This window comes from Danio rerio, chromosome 23 (genome assembly GCF_049306965.1).
Source record: "Danio rerio strain Tuebingen ecotype United States chromosome 23, GRCz12tu, whole genome shotgun sequence".
Classification (NCBI taxonomy): Eukaryota; Metazoa; Chordata; class Actinopteri; order Cypriniformes; family Danionidae; genus Danio; species Danio rerio.
The window spans coordinates 26,825,725-26,852,496 of record NC_133198.1 but is presented as its reverse complement, the minus strand read 5'-3'; the positions used below and the strand labels follow the sequence as shown (position 1 = coordinate 26,852,496).

At 34.9% G+C, this 26,772-nt stretch overlaps 1 protein-coding gene across 38 annotated transcripts in view; it reads right to left on the bottom strand.

Annotated features, from left to right (window-relative positions):
- agrn (agrin) overlaps nucleotides 1-26,772 on the bottom strand; it is a 444,147-nt gene that overhangs the window by 2,449 nt on the left and 414,926 nt on the right. For 18 of the 38 annotated variants that reach the window (XM_073938575.1, XM_021469829.2, XM_021469831.2 and 15 more), the window contains 7 exons: nucleotides 24,061-24,177; nucleotides 21,268-21,451; nucleotides 20,717-20,804; nucleotides 18,371-18,394; nucleotides 15,699-15,731; nucleotides 8,824-9,048; nucleotides 6,041-6,144 (listed from right to left, as the gene is read on the bottom strand). In XM_073938575.1, the coding sequence (XP_073794676.1) occupies nucleotides 6,041-6,144; nucleotides 8,824-9,048; nucleotides 15,699-15,731; nucleotides 18,371-18,394; nucleotides 20,717-20,804; nucleotides 21,268-21,451; nucleotides 24,061-24,177 (775 nt within the window). 38 annotated transcript variants of the gene reach the window in all.

Below are 26,772 nucleotides of genomic sequence, written 5' to 3'. Positions count from 1 at the left end.
TGATCCAGATGTAAGGTTGACCATGTGAAACTGGTGTAAACAGCTATTCAGTTACACAAAATATACTCACAGGATGTCAGAAATGTGTTTTACATTGCATGTTATCACAATTTTGCTTTTTTTTCTGTCTAATCAAGTATGACTCTTCTTGACATATTCATTTCTGAAATAAATTTTATTTTGATAATTCTTTCTTTTAAGTAATAATATATATTTTTCTATGTTAATAACAAAACAAAGACAAACTATATTTAAATAGTTGATTTTAAATTGTATTTTTGTTAATTGTAGTATTAGCAGAAGCTATTATATTGTAGCAGTAGTGGTGTTTGACTAGCTGACAAGTCTTGTTGCCTATCCAAGTTTTAAGAACAACAAATAATAACTTGACTTCTTGTTGATCATTTGGTATCAGAAGTGGCTTATATGAAAGACAAAAGCCTCTAGATTACGTTTATTTTACCAAAAAAAAAATATGATCATGCCTTGATTTTTAATTATTTAATTAGGACAGTAAGGTCTAACTTTGCTTAGACAAAGGTCTTGTCACTTAACAGAAATAATGTACAATATAGAATAGAAAGCCATGATGCAGTGGAAAAAGAATTAATATTGTGTATGATGCCCATGAGTTTTACGGCTGCATCCATACATCTCTGCAATGACCCAAATAACTTAAAAATAAAGTCATCTGGAATGGCAAAGAAAACTTTTTTGCAGGACTCCTAGAGTTCATCAAGATTATTTGGATTATCTTCAATGCCTCCTCCATCTTACATCAGACATGCTCAAAAATGTTCATATCTGGTGACTGGGCTAGTCAATCCTGGAGCACGTTGACCTTGTTTGCTTTCAGGAACTTCGATGTGGAGGCTGAAGTATGAGAGAGAGCGCTATCGTGCTGAAGAAATTACCCTCTCTTGTGGTTTGTAATTTAATGGGCAGCAGAAATGTCTTGATTCCTCAAGCTGTTGAAGTTGTCATCCACTCTGCAGATCCCTCGCATGCCCCATACTGAATGTGACCACAAACCATGATTTTTTCTTCACTTTAACTTTTCTGTGAGAATCTTGGGTTTCAGTAGGTCTTCTGCAGTATTTGTGATAATTAGGATGCAGTTCAACAGATGAGTAAATGGAAAAATCTACCTTCTGTCACTTTTCCAAACGATCAACTAAAAGTCAAGCAAGTTATTATTTGTTGCTCTTACAACTAGGAATGTATATTTTATATGTAATTTGGTTTACATTATTATTATTATTGATAAAACAAAACAGTATTTCTCTCTCTCTCTCTCTCTCTCTCTCTCTCTCTCTCTCTCTCTCTATATATATATATATATATATATATATATATATATATAATTTTTCTGTATTATATTGTTGGTATTAACATTTTTGTTTCAAATTATTATTATTATTATTATTGTTATTATATAATTGTGTACAAATGGTACACATTTATTTTAAAAAGCTTATATTTTAAACATTATTCATATTGTACATTATTTGTTATTTTTTTACATTTATTTTTAATTTATATTTTATAATTTCTAAAATAACAGTTCATAATTGTATAAATAAAGCATAAAAAAATTCCCTTGATTTTTAAAGACAGTTCTGGTGTAAGAAAATATTTAGAACTTTTTCTTGATGGCTACTCCACATTACATTCCTATAGTTATTAAATTATTACATCTGAAAAATATTTATTTGATTTAAAACATGTTATAAACATTTTCAAAACTGCAACTCTAATACAAATACCACAAATCTTAAGAAAAAAACTTTTTTGTTTTGCTATTTTTCTTTCAGTTATGTACTCTGACCCCCTGGGTATACACAAACACGTAAACACTACACGTAACCTAAAAAAACATTATCTAGCACAGTCTTTCTGCAGCTCAGCCTTATAGAAAGACTGTTAAAACGTGATCCCGCCTGAGACACAGAGGCTGTAATGTGAAGAAATAGAGACGCAGGAGGAACAGGTGAGCAGTTCAAATAGTGTTTTTGGGAAGCCCGGCTCCAGGGACACTTTTTTGACAGCTTTCCCTGAAACAGAGAATAATGTTCACTTCCCTCAGGGACCTGACACTGTCGAAAACCAACTCCGTCTGCCACCAAAATATGTGTCCTCCTGTTACTGTTTGCTAACATTTCCCTTGTTTTCTTTTGCCTCGCTGTGTTTCGTCTATAATCGGATTGGAGGAAAGACGAGGATAATTTCAAGTGAATTGCATGCGAAAAAGTAAATAAAAAATGAAGTCTGAAAGAAGGGATTTTAGGATGGAGCTCTTGATGTTTGAGGATAATGTATTCTAGCCACCGGGCATCCACAGCACCTGCTCCACTGGCTGGACGTTTGGGCGAATACTTTTCCCAACATTTTTAAGGAAGATTTTCAGGCTGGAAATGGATTAAATAATCTGTTTAAAGCTTAACAGGTTTGCCAATGGAGGACGAGGTGGCAAATGCTGAGACATTAGAGTTAAGGGCTGCATGATACTGGAAGAAAACTGACATTGCAAGAAATTGTGTGAACTTAGAGTGTGAACAATACTTTTTTTGTTCCAAAATGTGGGTGTTTACACTTTCTTTCATTTTTTTAAATAAAAACTAAAAACTAAAAATCCACTTTGCACAGGGCACATAGCTTTGGATGCTCATTTCTGAAAAACAAAACTTACAAACAAACCAAAACAATAGTTATTATTATATATTTCTTATTAAGTAAGGTTCATGCAGTTTTTTACCTCACAATTTTGAGTTTTTTTCTTTTGAAATGTAATAATATTTATTATTAAAAGCCTGCAATTGTGAGGTATAAAGTCTGAATTGTGAAATATGGTGATAATTATGAAGATTTTTGCCTCATATATATATATATATATATATATATATATATATATATATATATATATATATATATATATATATATATATATATATTAGTGCTGTCAATCGATTAAAAAAAATTAACGAATTAATCGCACTTAAAAAAAAAAATGAATCGCGATTAATCGCATTTAAAAGACTGAAACTTGTAATTTTGGCTATTCGAGTGTAAAATTAATGTAAACGCAAGACAAATACTATTTAAGTTCAAAATATAATTCATTATAAGAATTGTTGTTTACTTGTAACACAGATTTCTTCATGTAAACAACATACCCACAATAAACCATCAAGATCCTGGCTTGACAGCCATATTTATTACAGAAATAAAAACACAGGCATGTTAATGCCATTTGAATTTCAAAACAATCAATGACAATACAGAAAACATTGATTTCCATGTTGGATTCTAAGTGGACTGCAAAAAAAAAAAAGCCAAAATACAGGCATTGCAGATATGGAAAACTATAATAATAATAATAATAATAATAAAGTATTGAAAATCTGTGCATGCCTTTGAATATGTTTACCAACTCCCATTTTATAAAAGCACAAAAGCCATATATAGGAAATAACGAGAGTTGACAAATTAAAAAAACTACATTTTTTTTAAATTTATTATTAAAATAAAATTATAATCCACACTGGAAATGTGGGTGCCTGTGTGTTTTGAGGGAGCCTAGAAAATAATGAGCATAACAAAAACTGCCGGCTGACGCACACAGTTAATGTTGTTGAATAAAATAAAGATAAATAATAAAAGCAATGTATCAGAGACCCTTAAAAAACATGTTTATCTCAACAATGAAACATCAAATCTAGCTAACAGCTTTTACATTGTCAATCAAATGAACTTAAACAATTAAAAAATGCAAGAAATATTTGTTTGGGCAGAACTACAAAACTAAATGTAAAAAAAGTTGCTTAAGTTGCACACATATATATATATATATATATATATATATATATATATATATATATATATATATATATATATATATATATATATATATATATATATGAATTACTTTTTCGTTTTAAAATATTTAATATTTATTTAAATAATTAGTTAACAGAGCAAGGAAATTTTCACAGTAAGTTTGATAATATTTTTTCTTCTGGAGAAAGTCTTATTTGTTTGTTTTTTCCGGCTAGAATAAAAGCAGTTTTTATTAAAAAAAAAACAAAAACATTTTTGGGACAAAATTATTAGCCCCTCTAAGCTAATTTTTAAATTTGCGATTACAGAACAAACCATTGTTATACAATAACTAACCTAATTACCCTAGCCTGCATAATTAACCTAATTAACCTAGTTAAGCCTTTAAGTCTCACTTTAAGCTGTATAGAAGTGTATTGAAAAATATCTAGTCAAATATTATTTACTGTCATCATGGCAAAGATAAAATATATCAGTTATCAGAAGTAAGTTTTTAAAACCTTTATGTTTAGAAATGAGTTGAAGTAATCTTCCCTCCATTAAACAGAAAATTGGGGAAAAAAATAAACAGGAGAGTTAATAATTCAGAGGGGCTAATAATTCTGATTTCAATTGTAGTCAGGTCCATGAATATTTGGACATCACAATTTCAACATTTTTGGCTCTCTACACCAACACACAGTGGATTTAAAGTATAACATACTTTTTATCCTTTAACTGCAAAGTGTCAGCTTCAATTTGAGGTTACTTACATCTAATTCAGGTGAACAGTGTAGAAATTACAACAGTTTGTATATGTGCCTCCCACTTGTCAAGGGACCAAAAATAATGATTGCAACAAATGAAATAGTAGTAATAATAAAAAAAAAAAAAAAACAGAATTGCAGGTTTTTACTGGTAGTGGCAACCTGCTGCAAACTTTATACAATAGTCAACCTGCACTAAATTTGTGACAAATAGCAGTAATTAGGGGGGGAAATGTATTGGAGGTTTTTACTGGTAGTGGCAACCTGAAGCAAACTTTGGACAATAGTCGATCTAGACTGAAATTGTGACAAATGAAATGGTAGTAATGAGGGAAAAACAGAGGGTGCAGAGTTTTATTGGTTGTGTTAACCTGCTGCACATTTTGGATAATAGTCGATCTGCAGTAAATTTGTGACAAATAAAATGATGGTAATGAGGAAAATACTGTTGATTGCAGGTTTTTTGTAGTAGTGGCAACCTGCAGCAAACTTTGGACAATAGTCGATCAGCAGTAAATTGGCAACAAATGAAATTTTAGTAAAGAGATGGAAAAATAGAGGACAGCAGGTTTTTGGTGATAGTGGCAACCTGTGGCAAACTTTGGACAATAGTCGATACCAACACAATGGATTTAAAGTGAAACAAACAAGAGGTGCTTTAACTGCAGACTGTCAGCTTTAATTTTACATCCAAATCAGGTGAATGAGGTAGAAATTACAACAATTTGCATATGTGCCTCCCACTTGTTAAGGGACCAAAAGTAAAGGGACAGAATAATAATCATAAAACAAACTTTCTCTTTTTTAATACTGTTGCAAATCTTTTGCAGTTAATTACAGCCTGAAGTGTGGAACGCATAGACATCACTAGATGCTGGGTTTTATTCCTGGTATCACAGTATTTTATCACAGTATAGCACAGTAAACTTACAATACTAACGTAAATACAAATGATGTAAAAATTTCTTAATTTCTTTATTATAGCATTCAATCAAACATTTATTTTGACAGTCTGCCAGCATATGCATTTATTTCAATGTATGTATACATTTTTAGATTGTAAAAAATCTACAGTTTGCATGCAGGCAGCTTATTGTCTGGTGAATATTGTTTATTTCACTGATTAATTCACTGTTATAATTTTTGCCACTCACAATATTGTATACTCAATTTTATTTCAACATATATCATGCAACATTAATCTAAAGACTAATATACATGCAGCACAGACTTATCCTGCAGTAAATATTTAACTACTATAAGATATTACTGCATCTTTACATTAATGTTTTAGTGTGATTCTCAGAGCTAATAGAAGCGCAGCCCTTCAAAAGCACTCATTAAGAAGAGAGATCCAATTAGACATTACAAACTGGAGACTGCTGTGTTGGAGAAAATGTACATAGTTGGTTTGTAAAAGAGCTACGATTGAGCAAATGGGCATAAGATGAACTTACCCAACCAGAGAGCCCCGTCTGTGTCCAGCTGTGTGGCAGCCAAGGGTGAAGACCCAGTGACAGCTGCCTCATTACCAACCTGCAGAGAGCCATCTCTGAGCGCTCTGTGGAGAGAACACAAGAGTCAACCCTTAAAACCTAATTTCTCTAACACTTTTCGCTAAATTTGCAGTAGATCTGCGCTAAATATGCGATAGGGAAAATGTGGATTGCAGGTTTTACTAGTAGTGGCAACCTGTGACAAACTTTGGACAAAAGTGAATTTGGACTAAAATTGCGACAAATGAAATGGTAGTAATAAGGAAAAAAGAGAGGATGGCAGGTTTTTATTGGTAGTGGCAACCTGCTGCAAACTTTGGACAATATTCAATCTGTGCTAAAGTTATCACAAATAAAATAGCAGTAATTTGGGTTGGGGGGGATTGGATTGGAGGTTTTTACTAGTAGAGGCAACCTACAGCAAACTTTGTACAATAGTCAATCAGCAGTAAATTTGCTACAAATTAAATGGTAGTAATGAGATGGAAAACAGAGGATTACAGGTTTTTTTCTGGTAGTGGCAACCTGTAGCAAACTTTGGACAACAGTCAATCTGCACCAAATTTATAATATATAAATATGTAGTAGTGAGGAAGAAAAACTGAGGACTACAGGATTTTAGTGGTAATGGCAACCAGTGGCAAACTTTGGACAATAGTTGATATGCACCAAATTTGTCACAAATTAAATAGTAGTAATTAGTAAAAAAAATTGGATTGGAGTTTTTTTACTAGTAGGGGCAACCTGCAGCAAATTTGGACAATAGTTGATCTAGACTAAAATTGTGACAAATTAAAAAGTAGTAATGAAGGAAAAACCATAGGGTTGCAGATTTTTACTAGTAGTGGCAAACTGCTGAAAACTTTGGACAATAGTCGATCTGCACTAAATTTGTGACAAATTAAATAGTAGTAATTAGAAAAGAAATCAGATTGGAGGTTTTTACTGGTGTGGCAACCTGCTGCAAACTTTAGACAACAGTTGATCTGCACCAAATTTGTCACAAATTAAGTAGTAGTAATTAGTAAAATAATTGGATTGAAGTTTTTATTGGTAGTGGCAACCTGCAGCAAACTTTGGACTATAGTCGATCTAGACTAAAAAAGCGACAAATCTAGTAATGAGGGAAAAACAGGGGTTGCAGATTTTTACTGCTAGTGGCAACCTGCTGCAAACTTTGGACAAAAGTCGATCTACAGTAAATGTGCGAAAAATGTAATGGTTACAATGAGAAAAAAATGGATTGCAGGTTTGTACATATATACATGTGATGGCAACTTGTGGCAAACTGAACAATAGTCGATCTACACCAATTTTGTGACATATGAAATGGTAGTAATGAGGAAAAAAACTGAGGATTGCTGGTTTTTACTAGTAGTGGCAACCTGTGGCAAACTGGACATTACTTGATCTGTGGTAAAAGTGTGACAAATTAAATGGACATAATAAAGAAAAAAACTGAGGTCAACCCTCAAAACATAAATTCTGAACACTGGTGGTTAATGTGCACTAAATTACCAAACAAAATGGTAGTAATGGTGTGTGTGTGGGGGGTTGCAGGTTTTAACTGGTAGTGGCAACTCTGTATATAACTGTATATAACTGCCAGTACTGTATTGTATATAACTTTAACAATATGTTTACATCAAAGATTGGTAAATATAATTGTCCACCATTTTTCTGGCAAACAGTTCTATGGCAAGCCTGAGGCAAATATAAATGACTGCCACTGCTGGAAAACATTTCTGTGGAACAACTGTGGTAAACACAAATTACCACTGTCTCCAGCAAACATTTCGTATGTCAAACTGTGTAAAATATAAAATGTCACAGCGTGAGAGGGCTTTGGGTAAAAATGACCACTCCATTTTAAAACAGCAAGAATGATAGCATCAGAAAAAAATCGAATTCGTTTTCTAATAAAAGAAAGCATGATATTTGATCATATTTGATTTTTTCCCCCGAAATTTTGTGGTTTGTCTTTTTAAAGAAACTGATATTTTTAGTCAGTGCAATTGCATTAAACTGCTCAAAGTGTCAGAAATTTCATTATTATTGATACTAAAGACTCACATATACAAGGTTCTTTTAAAATAGGCCTACAGTATCTTCTATAACCACTATCTTCTATAACCACTAGGGATGCACCAATATTGGCATTTGTGGGAGACTGAAAGTATTCTGAAACTTTCGCTGCACATATATTTTTGCAATTCAAATTAAATTTCAATTAATGTTCATAACAATAAGAAATATTTATTATTTTTAAAGCCAACACATCTGTATTAGGTTGATTTCTAAATGACCATGTGGCATTGAAGTCCAGAATGACTTGTATAGCTTTGTAATTGAATGAAGCTTTATAATGTGTAATTAAAATATCTTAAAATAAAAAGGATTTTAAATTGTAATAATATTCCACAATATTACTGTTTTTTGTATAAAATCAGCCTTCATGAACATAAGAATCCTTAAAAAAATACTTCCCTCAAATGATGAAACAGTAGTGTACATATTAAACAAACAAAAAACATATTTAAAAAAAGTGTGAAATTATAGATAAACTAATCAAATATAAATACATTTCTATTTCTCCTGAACACTGAAAATGTTGAGAATGACTCAACACTGAATATTTTGGTATTGCAAGCAGAAGTCTGAACTACTAGCTTGACCCATCTAGCAGAAAAAACAACCTTACTGTAAATGTGTGGAGATGCTGGAAAAGATTTTTAGCATTTTACCTGCTGGCCTTAATTCGTATCCAGTGGTTGGTGTTGACCCGTACAGTGGAGCGCAGCACCACAGGCTTGGAGCCGAGGTCATAGGTCATCTGTACTCTTCCATCCACAATGGCGAGGGCGATGTAGTCAGAGCGCTCAACTCCCTTTCCGCTCCACAAAATCAGACCATGCGTAGCCTCCGTCCTGATGCTCAGCTCGAATTTATTCACCAGCAGGGCTTTCTCGCTAGATCAAAGAGAAACAGGAAATGCTATCAAAATTCTATTGCTCTTTTAGAGGTGCTGAGTTAACCACTGAGACTTACCTGCAAGTTTAACAACCATGGGTGAAAATTTAACAGTTGATAGAGCAACCCGGGCGCATTGTGAATATGTACCCCTGTTTACATTTCTGGAGAGTGTAAAATATGTCCCAGGAGCTATAATTTTTTGCAGGTTTTGCTTTCGCAAATCCACCAGGCTCCTTTGTACACTTTTTAAGATCTTAAATTTCTGCTCTTCTCGCATCAATCCACCAGAGGCTGTTGCCGACTGACTGACCAACTGACCCACCCATCCACCATTTTCCCTAAACCCAACCGATAGTCTTTTCAAAAGCACCAATTGACCCGATCACCCCCTTCCCTAAACCCAACCGACAATGTTTTCAAAAGCAATCCAAAAAAAGAAAAGCCCTTGTGGCCACCTGTTTTTTTTTTTTTTTTTTTTACCACGTTTTCAGATCTTACCATGTTCTCACCCTATTTTTTACTTGTTAATTTTATTTTTCCATTTGTTTTAGCTGCTTTCTGGAACCGTTCTTTGCCCTAATTATACCCTTTCGTCGTGGTCAAATCGGTTCCGCCTCTCAGGTCCATTGATATACACGACAAACCACTGAGCAAACTGGTAAAAGCGAAAAAGCCGTCTTTATGGTGGTAATCAGTCAGCTGGTAGCACGAAAATGAGAAGAATGCATCATACTGCCCCATTTAGGAATGGCTGGAAACCAGCCTGGAAATGGCCAAAACCCCTCTAAAACCAGGCTGTTCAACCAGCTAAAACCAGCCAACCAGCCTAGGCTGGTTTAAGCTGTGTTTTTTTTTTAAGCAGGGCAGTCATGCACTGCACACACACCGGTTGCTAATCTTGGCTGATTGCTAACACACACAGTTGAAGCTGTTCAGAACTGATGACATGGACTTTAAAAGCAGCACAGACACACACACACTAGTTGCTGAGCCTTGTTGGCGGCCGCTTGCCTGATTATATCTGTATACTTAAATCTGCACTTGGATCTGCACTTCTGTTGTCAGCGTCCCGCTTCACTTTAAACACCTCTGGCTACATAATTCACACTCTCCAGAAATGTAGACGGGGTACATATTCACAATGAACTGTGTTGCGATTGAGACCCAAGACTGAGCAGTTTGTGGTATTCAACTACACTGTAAAACCTTACAAATTTAAATGACTCAAAACATAATGCCACAAAGCTATTGAGTCAACAAACTAATTTTTAAGTCAACAGAACTTAATTTCATTCAACATGTTTTTTTGATGATTGGGAACGAAACCCATGTGTCGCTCACTAATAATATTCAACTCATCACAATGTTGATTATGATTTAATTGACATATCAAATAACTAATTTGTGCAGTCAACACCATCCCAATTCATGTAATTTAATTTGTACGAAAACATTTTATTTCTACAAGAGGCTTATCCCTAAACCTCAGTCCCCTAAACCAAATTGTAACTGTGCTGAAAAAAGCATACAAAAATGTACAATTGTACAAATTTATACAAATGAGCCACTAAATCAGAAAGTTACAAATTGTTGTGAAAATTACTTTGGATAAATTCAAATGTGTATGGTTAAGCATTAGTTAGCAATAGCATGTGCCAATGTTACTATGATCGAGCTGTGGATTTTGCACTATATACTGTAAAGAATTTAAGTTTTTTTCAGTCCATCCCCAAAGGCTCAACTCATCACTATGGTAACCCTAGATATTTCAACATACATGGAAAAGTAAATCCCAGCATATCACAAAATGGCAGGCTGATTAGGCATCCATATGTTAATCATATGCAAAACCATACAGAATAACACTAATTAACACTTTCCTTATACAGTCAGATATAATATCTAGAAAAAAAAGAGGAAACTGTAACCATTGACTTCCATTCAATCATTCATTCATTCATTTTCCTTTCGGCTTAGTCCCTTTATTAATCTGGGGTTGCCACAACGGAATAAACCCCCTCTTGCTGCCTTGACTTCCATAGTATTTGTTTTTCCTCAAAAAGCATTATTCATTTTCTTTTCGAGCTTGGTCCTTTTATTAATCAGGGCTTGCCACAGCGGAATGAATCGGCAACTTGTCCAGGACATGTTTTACGCAGCGGATGCCCTTCCAACGGCAACCCAACACTGGGAAACACCCACACACTCTTGTACACACTCACGTAAACTACTGCCAATTTAGCTTATTTAATTCACCTGTACGGCTTGTCTTTGGACTTTGGAGGAACTCGAAGCACCAGGTGGAAACCCACGCAAACACAAGTCCTCAAAAATCTATTTCTTCAAAATATCTTCTTTGGTGTTCAACAAAACAATCACAATCAAACTTGTCTGGAACAAGTCAACGGTGAGTAAATGATGACAGAATTATAATTTGTGGATGAAATATTACTTCAAGTATCATGAGATATTAAAATATGTGAGGGAAATGAACTCATTTCACTGTTCGGTTTTACAGTGTAGGTAAACTAGGCCACACTAATGGGGGAAGCATGTTTTTTTCAACATGAGTGTGAGCGCATGTGTGTATGTGAGAGGGATGGTGACACACTTTAGGGTAACACTTCCTATTTTGCCTTCAAGCTCTAGATTTTCTCTTCCTGCGCAGGAAGGATGACTATATTGGCTGCTGTCTGATGTATGTTTTGATCTGGTTCCCTGGATGCCTTTTCTTGCAAGGCATAGAGAAGGTGACATCTGCCTGTCCTCAGGGAGGACCGTGTCACTCAGAGTGTGCTATTGTTCAGGTCATCGGGGATCTGATTGTATCCAACACCGCTCTGCAAGTACACACAGATACGCCACAAAGGAAAAGCAGCTATTTTTACAAGCCCTTTGTTTTCGATGGTGTACCTGTGCTTGTGGCATCCTTTGTGTGTGTTTGTGAGTCAGAATAGTGAGTGTTTGGGGGCTTGTTTGCTAAATCAGGTAACTTGTAAACAGGGGTAGGACAAGTGACAACAACACGGAAAAACACAGACAAGACAAAGACAAAACGGAGATGAACAAGACAACGGACACAACACACAAAAGTAGAGAAAGCAGATGGCGGATGTGTTTGCATCTTCACACTTAGAAACCCTTTCTCTGCGAGAACTGTGATTTTATTGATGGTGTTTATTTGCTATGCATTGGCTTTTTCTCCTCTTAGGGATATTATCTTTACCAATAACGTCAAACCATTTTATGTTATTTAAAACAAAAACATTGCTAACTGTTTATAAAATACAGAACAAAGAAAACTGTTAAAAGTGTTCCATTTTAAAAATACCCCTTTCCTCGTCATGTAAATGACAAACACATAATTTTGCAGTGACGTTGTGAGAACGTGTATAATGTTTAGTCTCTAGACTTGTGCATAAACAGTGGTGGACAACATGATCGCATGTGTGCAGACACTTAATTGTAGTTTACAAAATAAGAGTGCCTACTTAAATGCTGACTGGAATCCCAATCACACTGAGCACGTTTTATTTTTGGCGAGAAGCGCTTCTTTTGAAAAAAATGATTGAGTGACTTTTTTTAAAATGGCAGACATTAGCTATGTTTCCATCCGAAATCACAAATGAAATGTATGCACAAAACAGCAATATCGCATAAAAGATGTACAAATAAAGCAGCATTTCCATCCAACAAGTCAACGAGAACAAAATTGTCACTTCCTGATTAATTGCCGCCAAATATCAACTAAGTAAAAATGCAATTTACTGCAGTAGGAGAACCTGCATGAATCTTTTCTTTATTTAATAAATGACTTTTACCTCAGACTGCAGACAATGCCGACACACAATGAACGTCTGGTGGCATTTGAAGCCATGAGATGCAGAGCACAGATGCTCTTGACAGGTCTGGAGGTCATTAATAATACATATACTAATAATAATAATAATAATAATAACACTAATACTGAAATGGAACACTGAAATTTTAGAATAGCCAAAACAACATTTCAGATTATTTACAGTGTGCTCAGCTTGCTGATTAGTCCATTCACACACATTTTTATCACATGATTTCTTATAACAAAATCACATGACTTTTTTTAATGCGTATACTGCAATTTTGTAAAAATCGGTAAAAGTTTCCATAGTAGTAAATTTTTTATTCACATTTTCAAAATATATGTGCATCTTGACGTTTCCATCAACTGCATTTTTAAAAAAGGGTGGATGGAAACGCAGCTCGTGTTGCACGTTGCATATCACATTCTAACTGCCTGCTGCACCATCCGTTTTTTTTGAAGGAGAGCTCTGTACGCCTGCAGTTAAAAGTCAGCTGTGTGCTGAAAGAGCACCCGATGATGTGCGCTCCAGCACCAAGATTGTTAATATAGTGGTTGCCTGGCAACATAAAAAGCACAGTGCACTGCTCTTTTCTAAAGCCATCAAAAAGGCAGTGCGGTGTGCCTCAAGTTTTCAGAATTGAAAAGCGTGTTTGGTGTGATCGGCTCCTAATACAGCAATTTTAAATTGTTTTATAGGTCTATTTTGACCACAGTGTCATTTGTATACAAAAGTTTTTAAAAATGTCCAGGAAAAACATGTATTTTTTAATGATACTTAAAATAACTCTGGATGAAGCTTGGGTGAATACATAGTGCACATGTGCATTATTTTAATTAAAAACTGCATCTAGAAAGAGTCCAGACGAACAATATGTGTTGCCTTGAGAAACAATTAATTCGAAGGCCGCATGAAATCAGCCATTCTCTCCAGACTGACAACTCAATACACAATATTAGCAGTTCTATCTACAACTTGAGAATTGGAAGTAACGTATCTTAATTTGTTTGATTAAAAAGTCTGAATTTCATTATGCAAATGCTGTTAATGAGCCTGTGACGGCGTAAAGCTGAATAATTATTTGCAGTAATTGAATTCTTTTTCCGAAGAGACACATATAATATGCTGACTGGACTCTTTCCATGAGCCTTTTCCCTTCACGCGGCCCCAGGCCAGGGCTACAGCATCAGGGCAGCAAACTGTGATTATACACCACTCTGGTGAGCTCATTATTGCTCATGTCCCATTAGGATCTCAAGCATCTAGAACATCCTAAAGGGAAGCAGGGCTTAATCCATTAAAGCTGGATTTAATTTACAAAAAAGAAATCTACTTTGAGTATTTTGCCTTTTAGAAAATCTTCGAGCAGCTGCTAGCGAAATAGGGTGGTGTATCATTTCTCACAAACCGATGAGATTTAAAAGTAATTTATGCTTTCCACCCACAGGGGGCAGTGGCTCACATAGGAATGGGGATTAAATATGTGTCTTTCATGTCTCTGAATCATCAGTAGCAAAGCTCAAAATAGATGCTTTATGTATATAAAAACTTTAAGATTTGTTTAATAGATTTCATCATATGCCCCATCATTTTGTGTTGTTTGACAGAGAAATGTTTGTGACAGAGTTAAAATATGAAGGTCATTATCATATTTATATTAGATAAATTCAAAAGTTCGGAACTATTATTATTTCTTTTAATATGTCAAAACACAATCATATAAATATTGTGAAATATAAACAACAGTATTCTCCTATTTTAAGATAAAATTTATATCTATGATGGGAAAGCTGAAAAATTAAATGATCAGTGTTAATTTGTTCCAAAAATGATTGCTTAATATTTTTGAGGAAGCTATTATGCATTATTTTCAAAATTTTAACGAATAAAACATTCAAAAGATAATTTCAAATAGAAATATTACAACATTACAAATGTCTTATATTACAGTTCTTGTATTATATTATCTTACCATATCAAAATTCCAATATTTTATAATCCTAAATACAAAATTGCTGATTCTGAGGTTTTGAAAAATAGCATACCAGCTCTTAAATGTATTTGTTATTAATAGGATATGCATCTAATAATTAGGAAATCCCTAACAGTTTTTTTTTCTTCTAGAAAAAGTTTTATTTGTTTTATTTCGGCTAGAATAAAAGCAGTTTTACATTTTATAAAAAAACAATTAAGTTAAAATTATTAGCCCGTTTAAGCTATATTTTTTTTCGATTGTCTACAGAACAAACTATTGTTATAAAATAACTTACCTAATTACCCATAACTGCCTAGTTATCCTAATTAACCTACTCAAGCCTTTAAATGTCACTTTAAGCTGTATAAAAGTGTCTTGCAAAACATCTTTTCAAATATTATTCACTGTCATCATGGCAAAAAGTTATTAGAAATGATTTATTAAAACTATTGTGTTTAGAAATGTGTTGAAAAAAATCTCTCCGTACAACAGATATTGGGGAAAAAGTAAACAGGGGGCTAATAATTCAGAGGGGCTAATAATTCTGACTTCAACTGTATATATATATATTACCTAATAGGGGTGTCCTTATTATTTATACATATCCTAATCAGTAGAGCATGTCACATAGTTTTTAGATTTAAAATCTTCATAGATGTACTGTATAGTCTAACACAAATAAACATATTACACAACAAATTACCAAAGATTTGATTAAACCAGCGGTGGTCTGCTGCCTGACAAAAGCCCTGGCCTTCAGCATGTGCAGGGTGGCTGAGTGTGGGAGGACGGCGTGCCTTTGGAAACACTTCAGGCAAAGGGGACTCACCTCTGGTCAGATGGGTTCTCCAGTGACTCAGGGCTTACAGGAGCAAGGGAAGAAATGATAGGCATGCAATAAGCGCAAGAGGCCGTAGGGGAAGTACAGGGTTCGCATAACACACAGACAAGAAGTCCTGTGCCAAGAAGCTAGAGTGACCTCACTAAATTATTCTAGTCTTTCAGTTGTTATGCCAGAATAGGCAAAGAAATAACTCTGGAGGACTGTATCGAAAGTACCAGTGGTACTGGCACATTGTTGTATTGTTCTGAGCTGTCACATGCCTGAGCTACTGCAATTTATCAACAATTCCATCATTCTCAACAAGTCAAGAGAGTAAGGGAGCGAGAATAAGAGCAACTTCAGTAAGTGAGTACATGTTTGAAAGACTGGTTGCTTTCCATCAGATTTCAAAACCTTGTGAGCTGCCTACAGTATGCAGGCTCCATTTTAAGACATCATAGATCCAATTAATTATTTGGCCTGCTGAAATGTCTTCTTGTTATTTTAGAATGTTCTGGCCAACTATTACAGCACCATCATGTTTCTACTGACAATTTTTGTTACACTAGAAGTGTCAAGTTTCTATTTTTGTGCTGTATCCTGTTTTCATAAATCAAACTAGTTACTCATTCGGTTTCATAAAAACTACAATGCTTTATAAGAATGAAGTCACCTATATGAGCAGCAAGATAGCTAATGGCAAGGTTTGTTAGAGGCAAACAGTTGTGCTTTTCTGCTAACACAAAAAACTGGTCATTTATTAGATTTCATGACATAGTGATGAGTGTGATTTATTGTTATGTTGGTAGTGTGCTGTTAGCTTAGCTAGATGCTAACAACAAAAACTACTAAAAGATAGTTAAATCCATGCTTTTCTGGTTATTAAGCATTCAAAATTGATCACTGATTTGATTCCACAGAACTAATACTTCCTAAAAAAAGGCTGCAGTCTATGCAGGCAACAAGGTAGCTAAAGTAAAATTCTCCTAAATAGATTGTGAGGTAAATTTAAATTCATATGTTGTGATTTTCAGCTTACATTCAAACTAGTCACTTATTAGTTTTCATAACAACTACAGGACAGTACGATGCTTCAAAGAAGCTGCCCATATACAGTAGGTAGCGATGTAGCTAACTGAAAAGTTTGATAATGGTATAAAATACTGTAAACAGTTGCTAGTCAAGTTTTTATTCATGTCTACTCATGTTTTATTTATTCATCTGCGTATGTAAACCATTCAAATTGGTTACTTATTAGGTTTTACCGCAGTTTGAGTGTTCTTTGTTGAGAGTGCATCTTGTTGTTGTTAGCATTGTGTTTAACAAGCTAAAAGCAAACTCTACTGGGATCAATTGCTAGTCAAGTTTTATTCATGTGCTGCACTTTTCTGCTTACATTAAACATTACAGGCTGGTCACTTATTAGATTCTGTGGCAGTTATAATGCTTTTTAAAAGGCAGCTGTCTAGGCCGTTCACTAGGTATTGGAACAGAGGTAAACATAAAAAGCCAATTATATAAAACAAATGCATTTTGTGAGAGGTCACTTAAATGGTAAGAATGGGTAAATTGCTCCAAGGCTGCTGAGCTAAAGAGAGGAAATAAAGACAGATGAAGAGCACAGTAAATACTAACAGAAATATTACTCCATTCCCATGGATGTGGCGCCACTATGCCGATGTCCTCTTAGGAATTCATTGACTTTAAGAGCTCTGTTCACAACCAGATCAAGCTAAATTGATGACACTCATTCTGAAGGGCTGGTCAGCTAGCTTGGTTGAGATTAATTTTAATCTGGCACTTCATTTGTACAGGAAGTGACACGCATTAAACCTCAGGAAGAGCGAAAGTCAATGAAGAGGGCCTTGTCCCTAACCATTATTGATGCCTGCGGTGACTCTGCCTTCTCTACTGGACGAGGAGCCTCTTTAATTGCAGCCAGTTTTCTGAGAGACAAATCCTTGATTAATGTGCCACTTTCGCTTTCATCCTTGGGCACAATTATTAGAAATCACTGGGAGCGATTTGACAAACAAAGTGATGTGGCTTAAAAGCCGGGCAGGAACTTTTCATGAGCATAATACATAACATAATTCCATTTAATCAAGCTGCCAGCTTTTTAAGGGCTCAGTGCAGCCACTTAGACACTTAATTACATTCAGAAGGAAACAAATAATTTAAAATAAGAATCACTAAAAGGAACACTATAACAGATTGAACATTTCTCTAATGGGGCAGTAAAATGGCATTTAAACCAAGCTGTAAATACCAACTAAATATTGATGTATGTCGTTCTCTAAAAAGCTAAATAATACTTGCAGTTAAAAGGGGCTTAATTTGTTTTTTAAACACAGACATATTTCCAAAGTCAGTTCAGGTATTTCCATGCATGATTCCTGTGGGAATTTATCAGTGTATCAAAATGCTCATCATCATGCCAAGCATGCATTCCTAAAGCTGGATTCTGATGCAACTGATGAAAAAGCAACCCTTCCTGAAAATATGTGCATTTATATAATAAATCAACCCCATAAATATTTTCTTGAATGTGATGTAAATGGAAATACCAATGCAAAAATTAAATATCAATGCTTTATGCTGGTTATTTTGATGGTTTGTTTTTTAAGTGTTAGTTTCTCTTATTAAAATTCATCCTAAAAGGTCTCCGGGTAACTTACTCTGGGATCTCATTGGTCAGTTGGCTTGAGAGCAGAAGGAAGACAACAGACAAGCACGTGAGACAGACAGACAGAAAGACATAAGCAAAGACAACAACCAAAAGCTGTGCACACAGAGACAGACAGTTGACAAAACACACACAAATACAAAACATAAAGATAAATGGCATTCTGTGCCTTTGATTAAGGCTCAATTAAATGTTTTGATGTGTATTTCTCAGTGGTGTGGCAGCAATTATCCTGAAAATTGAGCATAATATAATATAATATAATATAATATAATATAATATAATATAATATAATATAATATAATATAATATATTATAATATAATATAATATAATATAATATAATATAATATAATTATTATATATTATATTATATTATATTATATTATATTATATTGTAATTCGCTAATTTATTCATTTTATTTATACACTGCAGTGTATAAATTCAAAAGTTCAAAATTGTGCTAAATATTAGTGATATTTCTAAAACAAGGTGTGTAGAATACATCATCATCAATTCAGATGAAAGTTTTAGATGATGATGTTTTGAATGTAAAACATTTTATTATCTGATTTCTATTCATTTTTTAAACTGTCTCTTAATACATTTTCCTTTAATGCTCTTTGTTTGAGCTGTTAGTTATGGTTTACTTTTAAATTATGAGCAACAACAGAAGTATATGTCTGATAGACTAACTATTTCCCATCAAATTCAAGAACCTACATTGTATTAAAAAAATCTGTGGACAAAACAAATAATGTTCTGGCAGAAAAAAATCAGTTTACAGTGGGGAAAATAAGTTTTGAACACATCATGTTTTTTGCTGAGAATTATATTTCTAAAGAAGCCTTTTGAGATCAAATTAAACCAGATTTAGATAAAACCCAAACAATTCAAACATAAAAATAAAACAACAAAACAAAATCTGAAAAATGTGTTATAACAATGGCTTGACGGACATAGAAAGTATGTAGCTACTGAAATGTAAGGCTTTTTTTGGTGATGGCAGCTTAAAAACGCCTCTCATATGAAACAAAGTCACATGAATTGCTCAGATGTAATTTTTTAAACAGACTTCAACAGATTATTTTATATTGGATTTAAGTCATGTGATTAGCTGGGCCATTCTACAGCTTGATTTTGTTTCTCTGAAACCAATAAAGAGTTTTGTTAGCTGTGTTTTGGATCAGCGTCTTGCTGAGTGTCCACCCTGGTTTCATCATCCTGATAATGTAGATGTTAAAAACATTAACTAATATTAGCTAATATTAGATAACAATGATGACGGGCAGCGGGTTGCTGAATAACTTCTGAGAGAGGCTACACCTCCCTTTCTTCATGCGTTCAATAATTTTTCCTTGCATCATTTAATTTAATTATGCATAACTTAATTTGTAAACTAATTAGATTTTTTTTCTTTGCATATGGGAATTTATTTGGTTGTTACCAACATTTAGGGAATATTTCAAGTCAACAGCACCTTTAGAAATTTGTTTACTGAGAAAAATGTTGAGTTCAATACTTATTTTCCCCATTGTATATTCTGTTAAAAACAAACCATTTATTAACAAATGGTCTAAATTAACATTTTTATTTATTGAATTATTGCGTGTTTTAATTATTTTTTTCTTCATTGAATGAAGGAAAAAAGGTCAAATTGTGGTTAGTGCAGTAAAACCATGTTTTTTTTTTTAAGGGAGCTCATTTAAGTTAATAATCCAGCCTGCTAGTACTCCTTCATGAGCTAGTTATGTTGTAACTTTAAACTATGAGCACTATTTTTAAAGCAGCTTCTTCAACATTGGTGGAGACATCGCAATAAAATATATAACTCTTGTAATTCAATCCTTTCTCCTAGAAACGGAATAAATGTTGACGTAATTGGTGCATGCTGGACCACTGACACATCAGACCAACCAGAGGAAGAGAAATCATCTGATAAGTGAGGAAGGAAGCAATTATCAAGACATGACCATCAATGGTGCCTTAGGATATGTGTGGTAGTGAAGACGTGTGGTTTTGAGATCCCAGTGATGGTGGAGGAAGCTTCATTACAGCATATAAGCGTGATCCATCGCACTGCAGTCGTGAGACTCCTTCGGGTGCCACGCTAATTGGACCCAGCTAGGGTTCACGGAAAACCAAAGAGACAGACTATAGCGAAAGTGGTAATTGATAAGATCAAGCCATTAGCTAAAATGAGGAAGCACGTCGGGCCTTAAATGGGGCCGGAGTAATCTAGCCTGTCATCGCTCCTCATTGACTGCTAATATAGCAATGAACCAATCATTGTGATCATTGGGGAAAGCACTGACACAAGGACAAGCGCCCACATTACCTTTTGGTGACTCCGTTGTGATATTCGATGAATGTATGACCATCAAACGCAATGGCCTCCGTGTCCCCAGCGGACTTCTCAAATATTGCTGGAAAGGGGGAGAGAAGACGGAGTGAAATTACACCAATCGATGTGAGACAGGGCATTGTTAATTAAAGCAAAGCTAGAAAAAGAGTGTGATGTATCGCAGGCTTCATGCTTGTGTGGCTTAATTAAGGTTAAAGATGCAACACAAGGACCCTGCAAGGTTAATGAGGTGAGCAAAAGTTCTTAGGTTTTTGCGACTGTGCCAATGTGTGTTTGCGATAAGCATACGAATCGAGGATGGTGTTATTTGTGAAAGTTTGGAGGCGTGGATTTAGCTAAATCTACATATGGAGCATATGACTGGCTAGAGCTGCCAAGAGCTATTTCTTTTAAGTAAGCTGTACAGTATGTTGATGTATGCTAAAGACGCATGCAAATCTTGCCTTTAAGGAGTGTGAGGGAGTTGGCGGAGAAGCTATATTGGGTAATATGATTTTTAAAAAGTGATTAAATAAGGAACTTACTGTCCTGGCAGTGGTGTCCGGAGAATCCGTGGCGGCAGGCGCACTCATAGCTGTTCAGCTGGGGGTTGCAGCGGCCTCCATTCTCACAAACGTCTTTGGAGCAGGGATGATTAGGATACATGGACACGTCAGTGGACGAAAGGGCATTATCAGCTTTCAGGATTGGAATTCCCATCAAAGTAATCTGTGGAGACCGATATACAATATTATATATACAATTTCTGTGTTGTCACAGATAAATATTTTTCAGCTAATACTAGGGGTGTGATGAGACCTCGGGCTACAATATCTCACAAGACTAAATCACGACAAGATTTCTCGTCAAGGTGAAAAGTTGCCTTGTGAGTTGTGATGTTATGATAGAGCATGAGGGTGAATTCAGCACTGAAGATTGGTCCAAAAGCAAAGGCTGCTACAACTGCAGCCACACAAATTTACCCTGCGATGGAATAGCTTTTTAGATATGCTGAAGTCATAATCATCATAAACACAAATTAAATTAAGACGTGAAATATTCCTATTTTAGTCGCATTATTGAAGTGCTGTACAGACATGTAAACTCAGTAATCAAACTGTTACTGTCGTGTAGGACTTTTAGCCACATTTTGAGACAGGTTAAGCTCTCTGCTATCAGTCCACCCTTGCATTCAGTGGTTCAGAGTTTGTCCAGTCAGTCGGTTTTATAGCAAAATATTTAGCAGTTTTTGCATGTGCTTTATGGCATAACTCATTAAAATGGAAGTAAATTAACATTAATTACAAGTTGATTTAAAAAAAGCATGTAAATAGTTTTGCATTTTGTAATTTTTTTTTGTTGAACAAAAGACTATTTTCCATTAATATATTTCATTATTGAGGAATTTGTATAAAAATCTTGTGTCTCGTCTCATGTAGTAAGTGTCTCGTCACACCCCTAGCTAATAGCATATTGTCTCTGCTCAGCTGCTACAGAGACAGATGATTAGTATTAGAATTGATTAGAACCAAAATTACTTTCAAAGTAGTAGTTTTCCAAAGTAAAAACATAACAATTTGTGTACAATTTTCGCATTCTGAGTTATCACAGCCTAATAAATTGAATCTAAAATCATATTCTATTTTCTCTATTTTATTACAATCGAGGCGATTAAAGTCAAAACAACATTCAAACAAGTCATTTGTTTTCACATTTACACATACAAGTTCAATTTTTCTTAGAAACTTAAATTTATCAGGTAAAACCATAGACTGTAAACGATATAAATGTAGTATATGTGACGTCACACATAGGTTTCTAAAGAACGCAAAAGAAGCTACAAGTAGGAATGGCCACTCATCGCCATTTTGTTCACCCGTCATCGCACCAACCAGGGGATACCAAGCAAGAGCAAAGAGGCGGAGCATGAGCGGAGCTACAGATGCCTACTGGCATTTTGCTTAGACAGATTTTTCTTTGGCAGAAATGCTTAATACTTCATTACCTGTGACTCATTTGTGTTCTGACCACATGTTTGGTTGTGTACTATATCAATAAAGTGTTTAGACTTTTAAAAACACTGTTGTAACACATCGAACCACTAAGTATTGTTCTTATAACGCTTTTCTAGAAAAGGAAAACGCAAGTTACTTTCAAACACTTCTAGTCTGTGTTGGTAAATGTAAGGCTATTTATGAAATCCAGGAATAACACTGTATGACAACGCTTCAGATGACTGTTCTATAGCCTAAAGGTAATCAGTCTGTCAGATTTTGGAGTGCATTCGAGTTCTAAAGAAAAATATAAGAGATAAAGGATCTTAAATAAAACAAATACATTTATAGATATGGTATAAGTACATAATTTCACTCACCTGGGAAATGGAGGCAACTTGAATGGTTTGTGAGCATATTTAAATGCACACAGCATGCCATATCAAAGGATATTTGTAAGAAATAATTCTTAAAAGCAACTGACTGTGTAAAGCCACAAAAACCAAAACAAAAATACGATGTACTGTACATGGTGAGTTCAGCAGTTAACCAGCTGGAATCAGCTTAGGTGAAGTGATGCCGACCAGCGAGACCTAGCTATCAATCAAGTGGCCACGCCCTTAATTATGCAGACCTAATATAACTTGATATAAAGAAACGGATGAGTTATAAAAAAATCAACCCTCACAGTTGTCATGAAGGGTAATATTAGCTATATGAACCAAAATCGTTCTTTGTACCAGGTTATAAACACTTTTCTGCTGTAAAGTTCAATAGACTATGCTCTATATCAAGCCAGGACTAGCAAAATTTCGATGAATTGCAGTTTCAGTTACTTTGGTATGTAGTTTCACGATGGAGCGCGGGATGTTGCCGCTTGAGTAAAACCATATAGCATCTGATCAGATACTTCTCATTAATGAGTAAATGTGAAAAAATAAAAGTTTGAAGTATGTTATAACTGCATGCACCCCATATTTTTCTGGTCAAAGCAGACCCAAATTAATAAAAAGTTCTGGTCGCACTGTTTTTCCCCTATGCAAAACCATAAAAAGTGTTTCTTTTGCCTATGTGAACCATGCATAAAAAAAGAATCCAAATATAATAAGTTTATCTTCTTTTAGCCAAATAGCTATTTGGGGAGTATTTTAGCAAATCACATCTAGGTCTGGCTTCATTCTGGTAAGTAACATCCATTTTTTCCTATCCAATTATTTCCCAATAAGCAAAGTTAGCTTTATTCTCTCTGAATATCCCGTTTCACTTTGAAATACATCAACTGATGGAAGTAAAATGGCTTGTTAATGGAATTCATGACTTTAATGCATCTGTAAGTGCTCTCACCTTCTGAATGGCCCCTTTGAAGCCATCTTTGATCGCAGCAGCTCTGGCTACTTTGCGGAAATCAGGAGCTCCACCCACAAAGAGCGATTCCTTCAGATTGAGATCCGTGTGCTGATTCTGGGCAACATAACAAACAAATGTAAGACACCACATCCTTATCCTCAGTTCACTCTTCTAGCTATAAACTTCTTTAATGCAAACTCTAGCAAAATGTCAAAATAATTTAATGTGTGATCTAGAGTAGTACAGCGCTGTAGTGAGACAGAGGATGGTTTACTGTACATCAGCAGGCTTATAGATTTGACTTTCACACCTAATTCTTATCCACATCAGTGTGAGTGTTGTATTACAATACCATAATTGATTTAAGCTCAGCTCCCTGAATGGTAAATGACTGTGAATCTAACATACAAGACAGGAGAAAAGCGATAGGAAGAAAAAAGTGAGAGAGGGATAATTGAAGAAACGACTGAAATGAGGACAATTGATATGGATGGGTTTTTAATGAAAGAGTGTAATGAATGCCTGATTGTTCCTTAGACCTTTAAAATCTGGAGCTGTAAACTCTAATTGGTGCATCGCTCACACCGCGGATGACCATGAAACGAGCGTTTCTCCAACCTGTGTGAAAATCGCTTTAGTTACAGTGGGATTTTTCTGCATGAGGCTCTACTTAAAAAGAATTAAAAATCTTTATTTTATGTAGGCCAATTATTGCCTTGGGGGAAAGGCAAGTTAATTGCCGGGGAAAAAAAAGAAAGAAAGATGGGACATCAACACCAATGCCAATTTCTGACGTGTGGTCCAGCTCTCATTCCAGCGATATAAAAAGAAGAATAGCTAAGTACGGATACAGGCGAAGGCTTGAAAAGCTCTGGCTAAGGACCCGGAGGCCAGTCCAAACATCCGGATGGGCCAAGACAGCATAGCCAGGAATGTTTTCACCCAGCTGCTGTTTCATGTGGTCAGAGACGTGTGCAATGAGAAGTCTTGACACAAAGCTGCAATGCATCGACAGCCACAGGCTGGGAGAGACATTTTCACTCTCCGCTTCCCTGCCAGAACGAGCTGAGACTGAGATTGAGCAGGTGAAGTGAATAGCTAACTGCCAGCGTTATTTAGGAACTTTCCCCAAGGGCCCTAGAAGCTTCATGCCTTCTCAAACTGGCACATGCCCCCTCTGATATCGCGGCCAAGAATTTGAATGCAATTCTCAAGAAAAATGAGCAACGTCGATAATTAACTTGCACAATTGTTCTAGGTAAACCAAGGTGTTCATTTAATATATGAGGGCACAAACATGGCCCCTCTGGCTGAGGGTTTGTTTACATGACTGCTATGATAAATAAAAATGATTTTCCTTTGAGGTTTTGAAAACTTTTGAGCACAGATGTCAACAGTCTTAATGACTGCCGTTTACACAGATCCACAAAATGACAGGTCAGTAGGCATCTCGCTCCTGTATTTCACCATTATTGTTTTTGTTGTGAAGTACTTATACATTCCTATAAACTGAACACCGAACACAAAACCAGCCCTTTGTTTTATAACTATATTTTTGGCTATACGCCAAAATTTATATTTTTTTCTTTTAGGATAAACATAATTAAAATATTAAGTAAATATCCTTTTTCTTAAATACATTTTGATAATTCCTTTTCTAAACGTAATGTCCTAAATCTATTTTTTTAAAAGTGATATGTATTGCTAAGAACTTAATTTGTTCAACCTTAAGGGTTTAAATTTTACAATTTTAAGTTGTTGTATTTCAGCCAAATGTTGTCTTAACAATTTATACATCAATGGAAAGATTATTTATATCTTATTATGTGCTTTATGCATCTCATCTTCCAAAAATTCACACTTATGACTAGTTTTGTGGTCAGGGGTCATATATAGTTTACGTGTGGACCAGTGGTGTAGTAGAGGCTATATGCACTTATACTCCGTATGCCTACTTTTTTCCATGAGCTGTTTGGGTATTACGACTTCTATACCAATTTTTTTTGTTAACTTGCATCTTAATTTGTTGTATTTGGTGCATTTTTGTTTAATTTGCACCATTCCCCACCCCCTGACGACTGCAGCAGCTGTGAAAAAAAGTTTCTCAAAGACGACGACAAGTGAACTGAATGATGTCTCGCTGAAACGTTCAGGTACAATTATAAAACAGTATGGATGTTGCTTTAGCCCCCCTATATTTCTATTCAGAACTTGTATTACCCCAATGTCATGGAGGAGCAACTGGGTTACCCCATCTACAGTTTCCTCATTTGAGTGTGCTTTGCTTTTGTTTTTTATTTTGTTTTCATTATATTTATATTATATATATATATATATATATATATATATATATATATATATATATATATATATATATATATATATATATATATATATATATATATATATATACCACAGCTTAATATATTTAGCCAATCTACGGGTCTACTGGGGGCACTATTATCTAAGCATAACTCATTGAATAGTATTAGACTATTAGCATCTCGCTTTAAAACGAACAAATTTGTCTTTTTCAACACTTTTAAAGAAGTCAATAGTTACAGGTAACTTTTATTCATTCATTCATTTTCTTTTTGGCTTAGTCACTTTATTAATCCGGGGTCGCCACAGCGAAATGAACCACCAACTTATCCAGCACATGTTTTACGCAGCGGATGCCCTTTCAGCCGAAACCCATCTCTGGGAAAC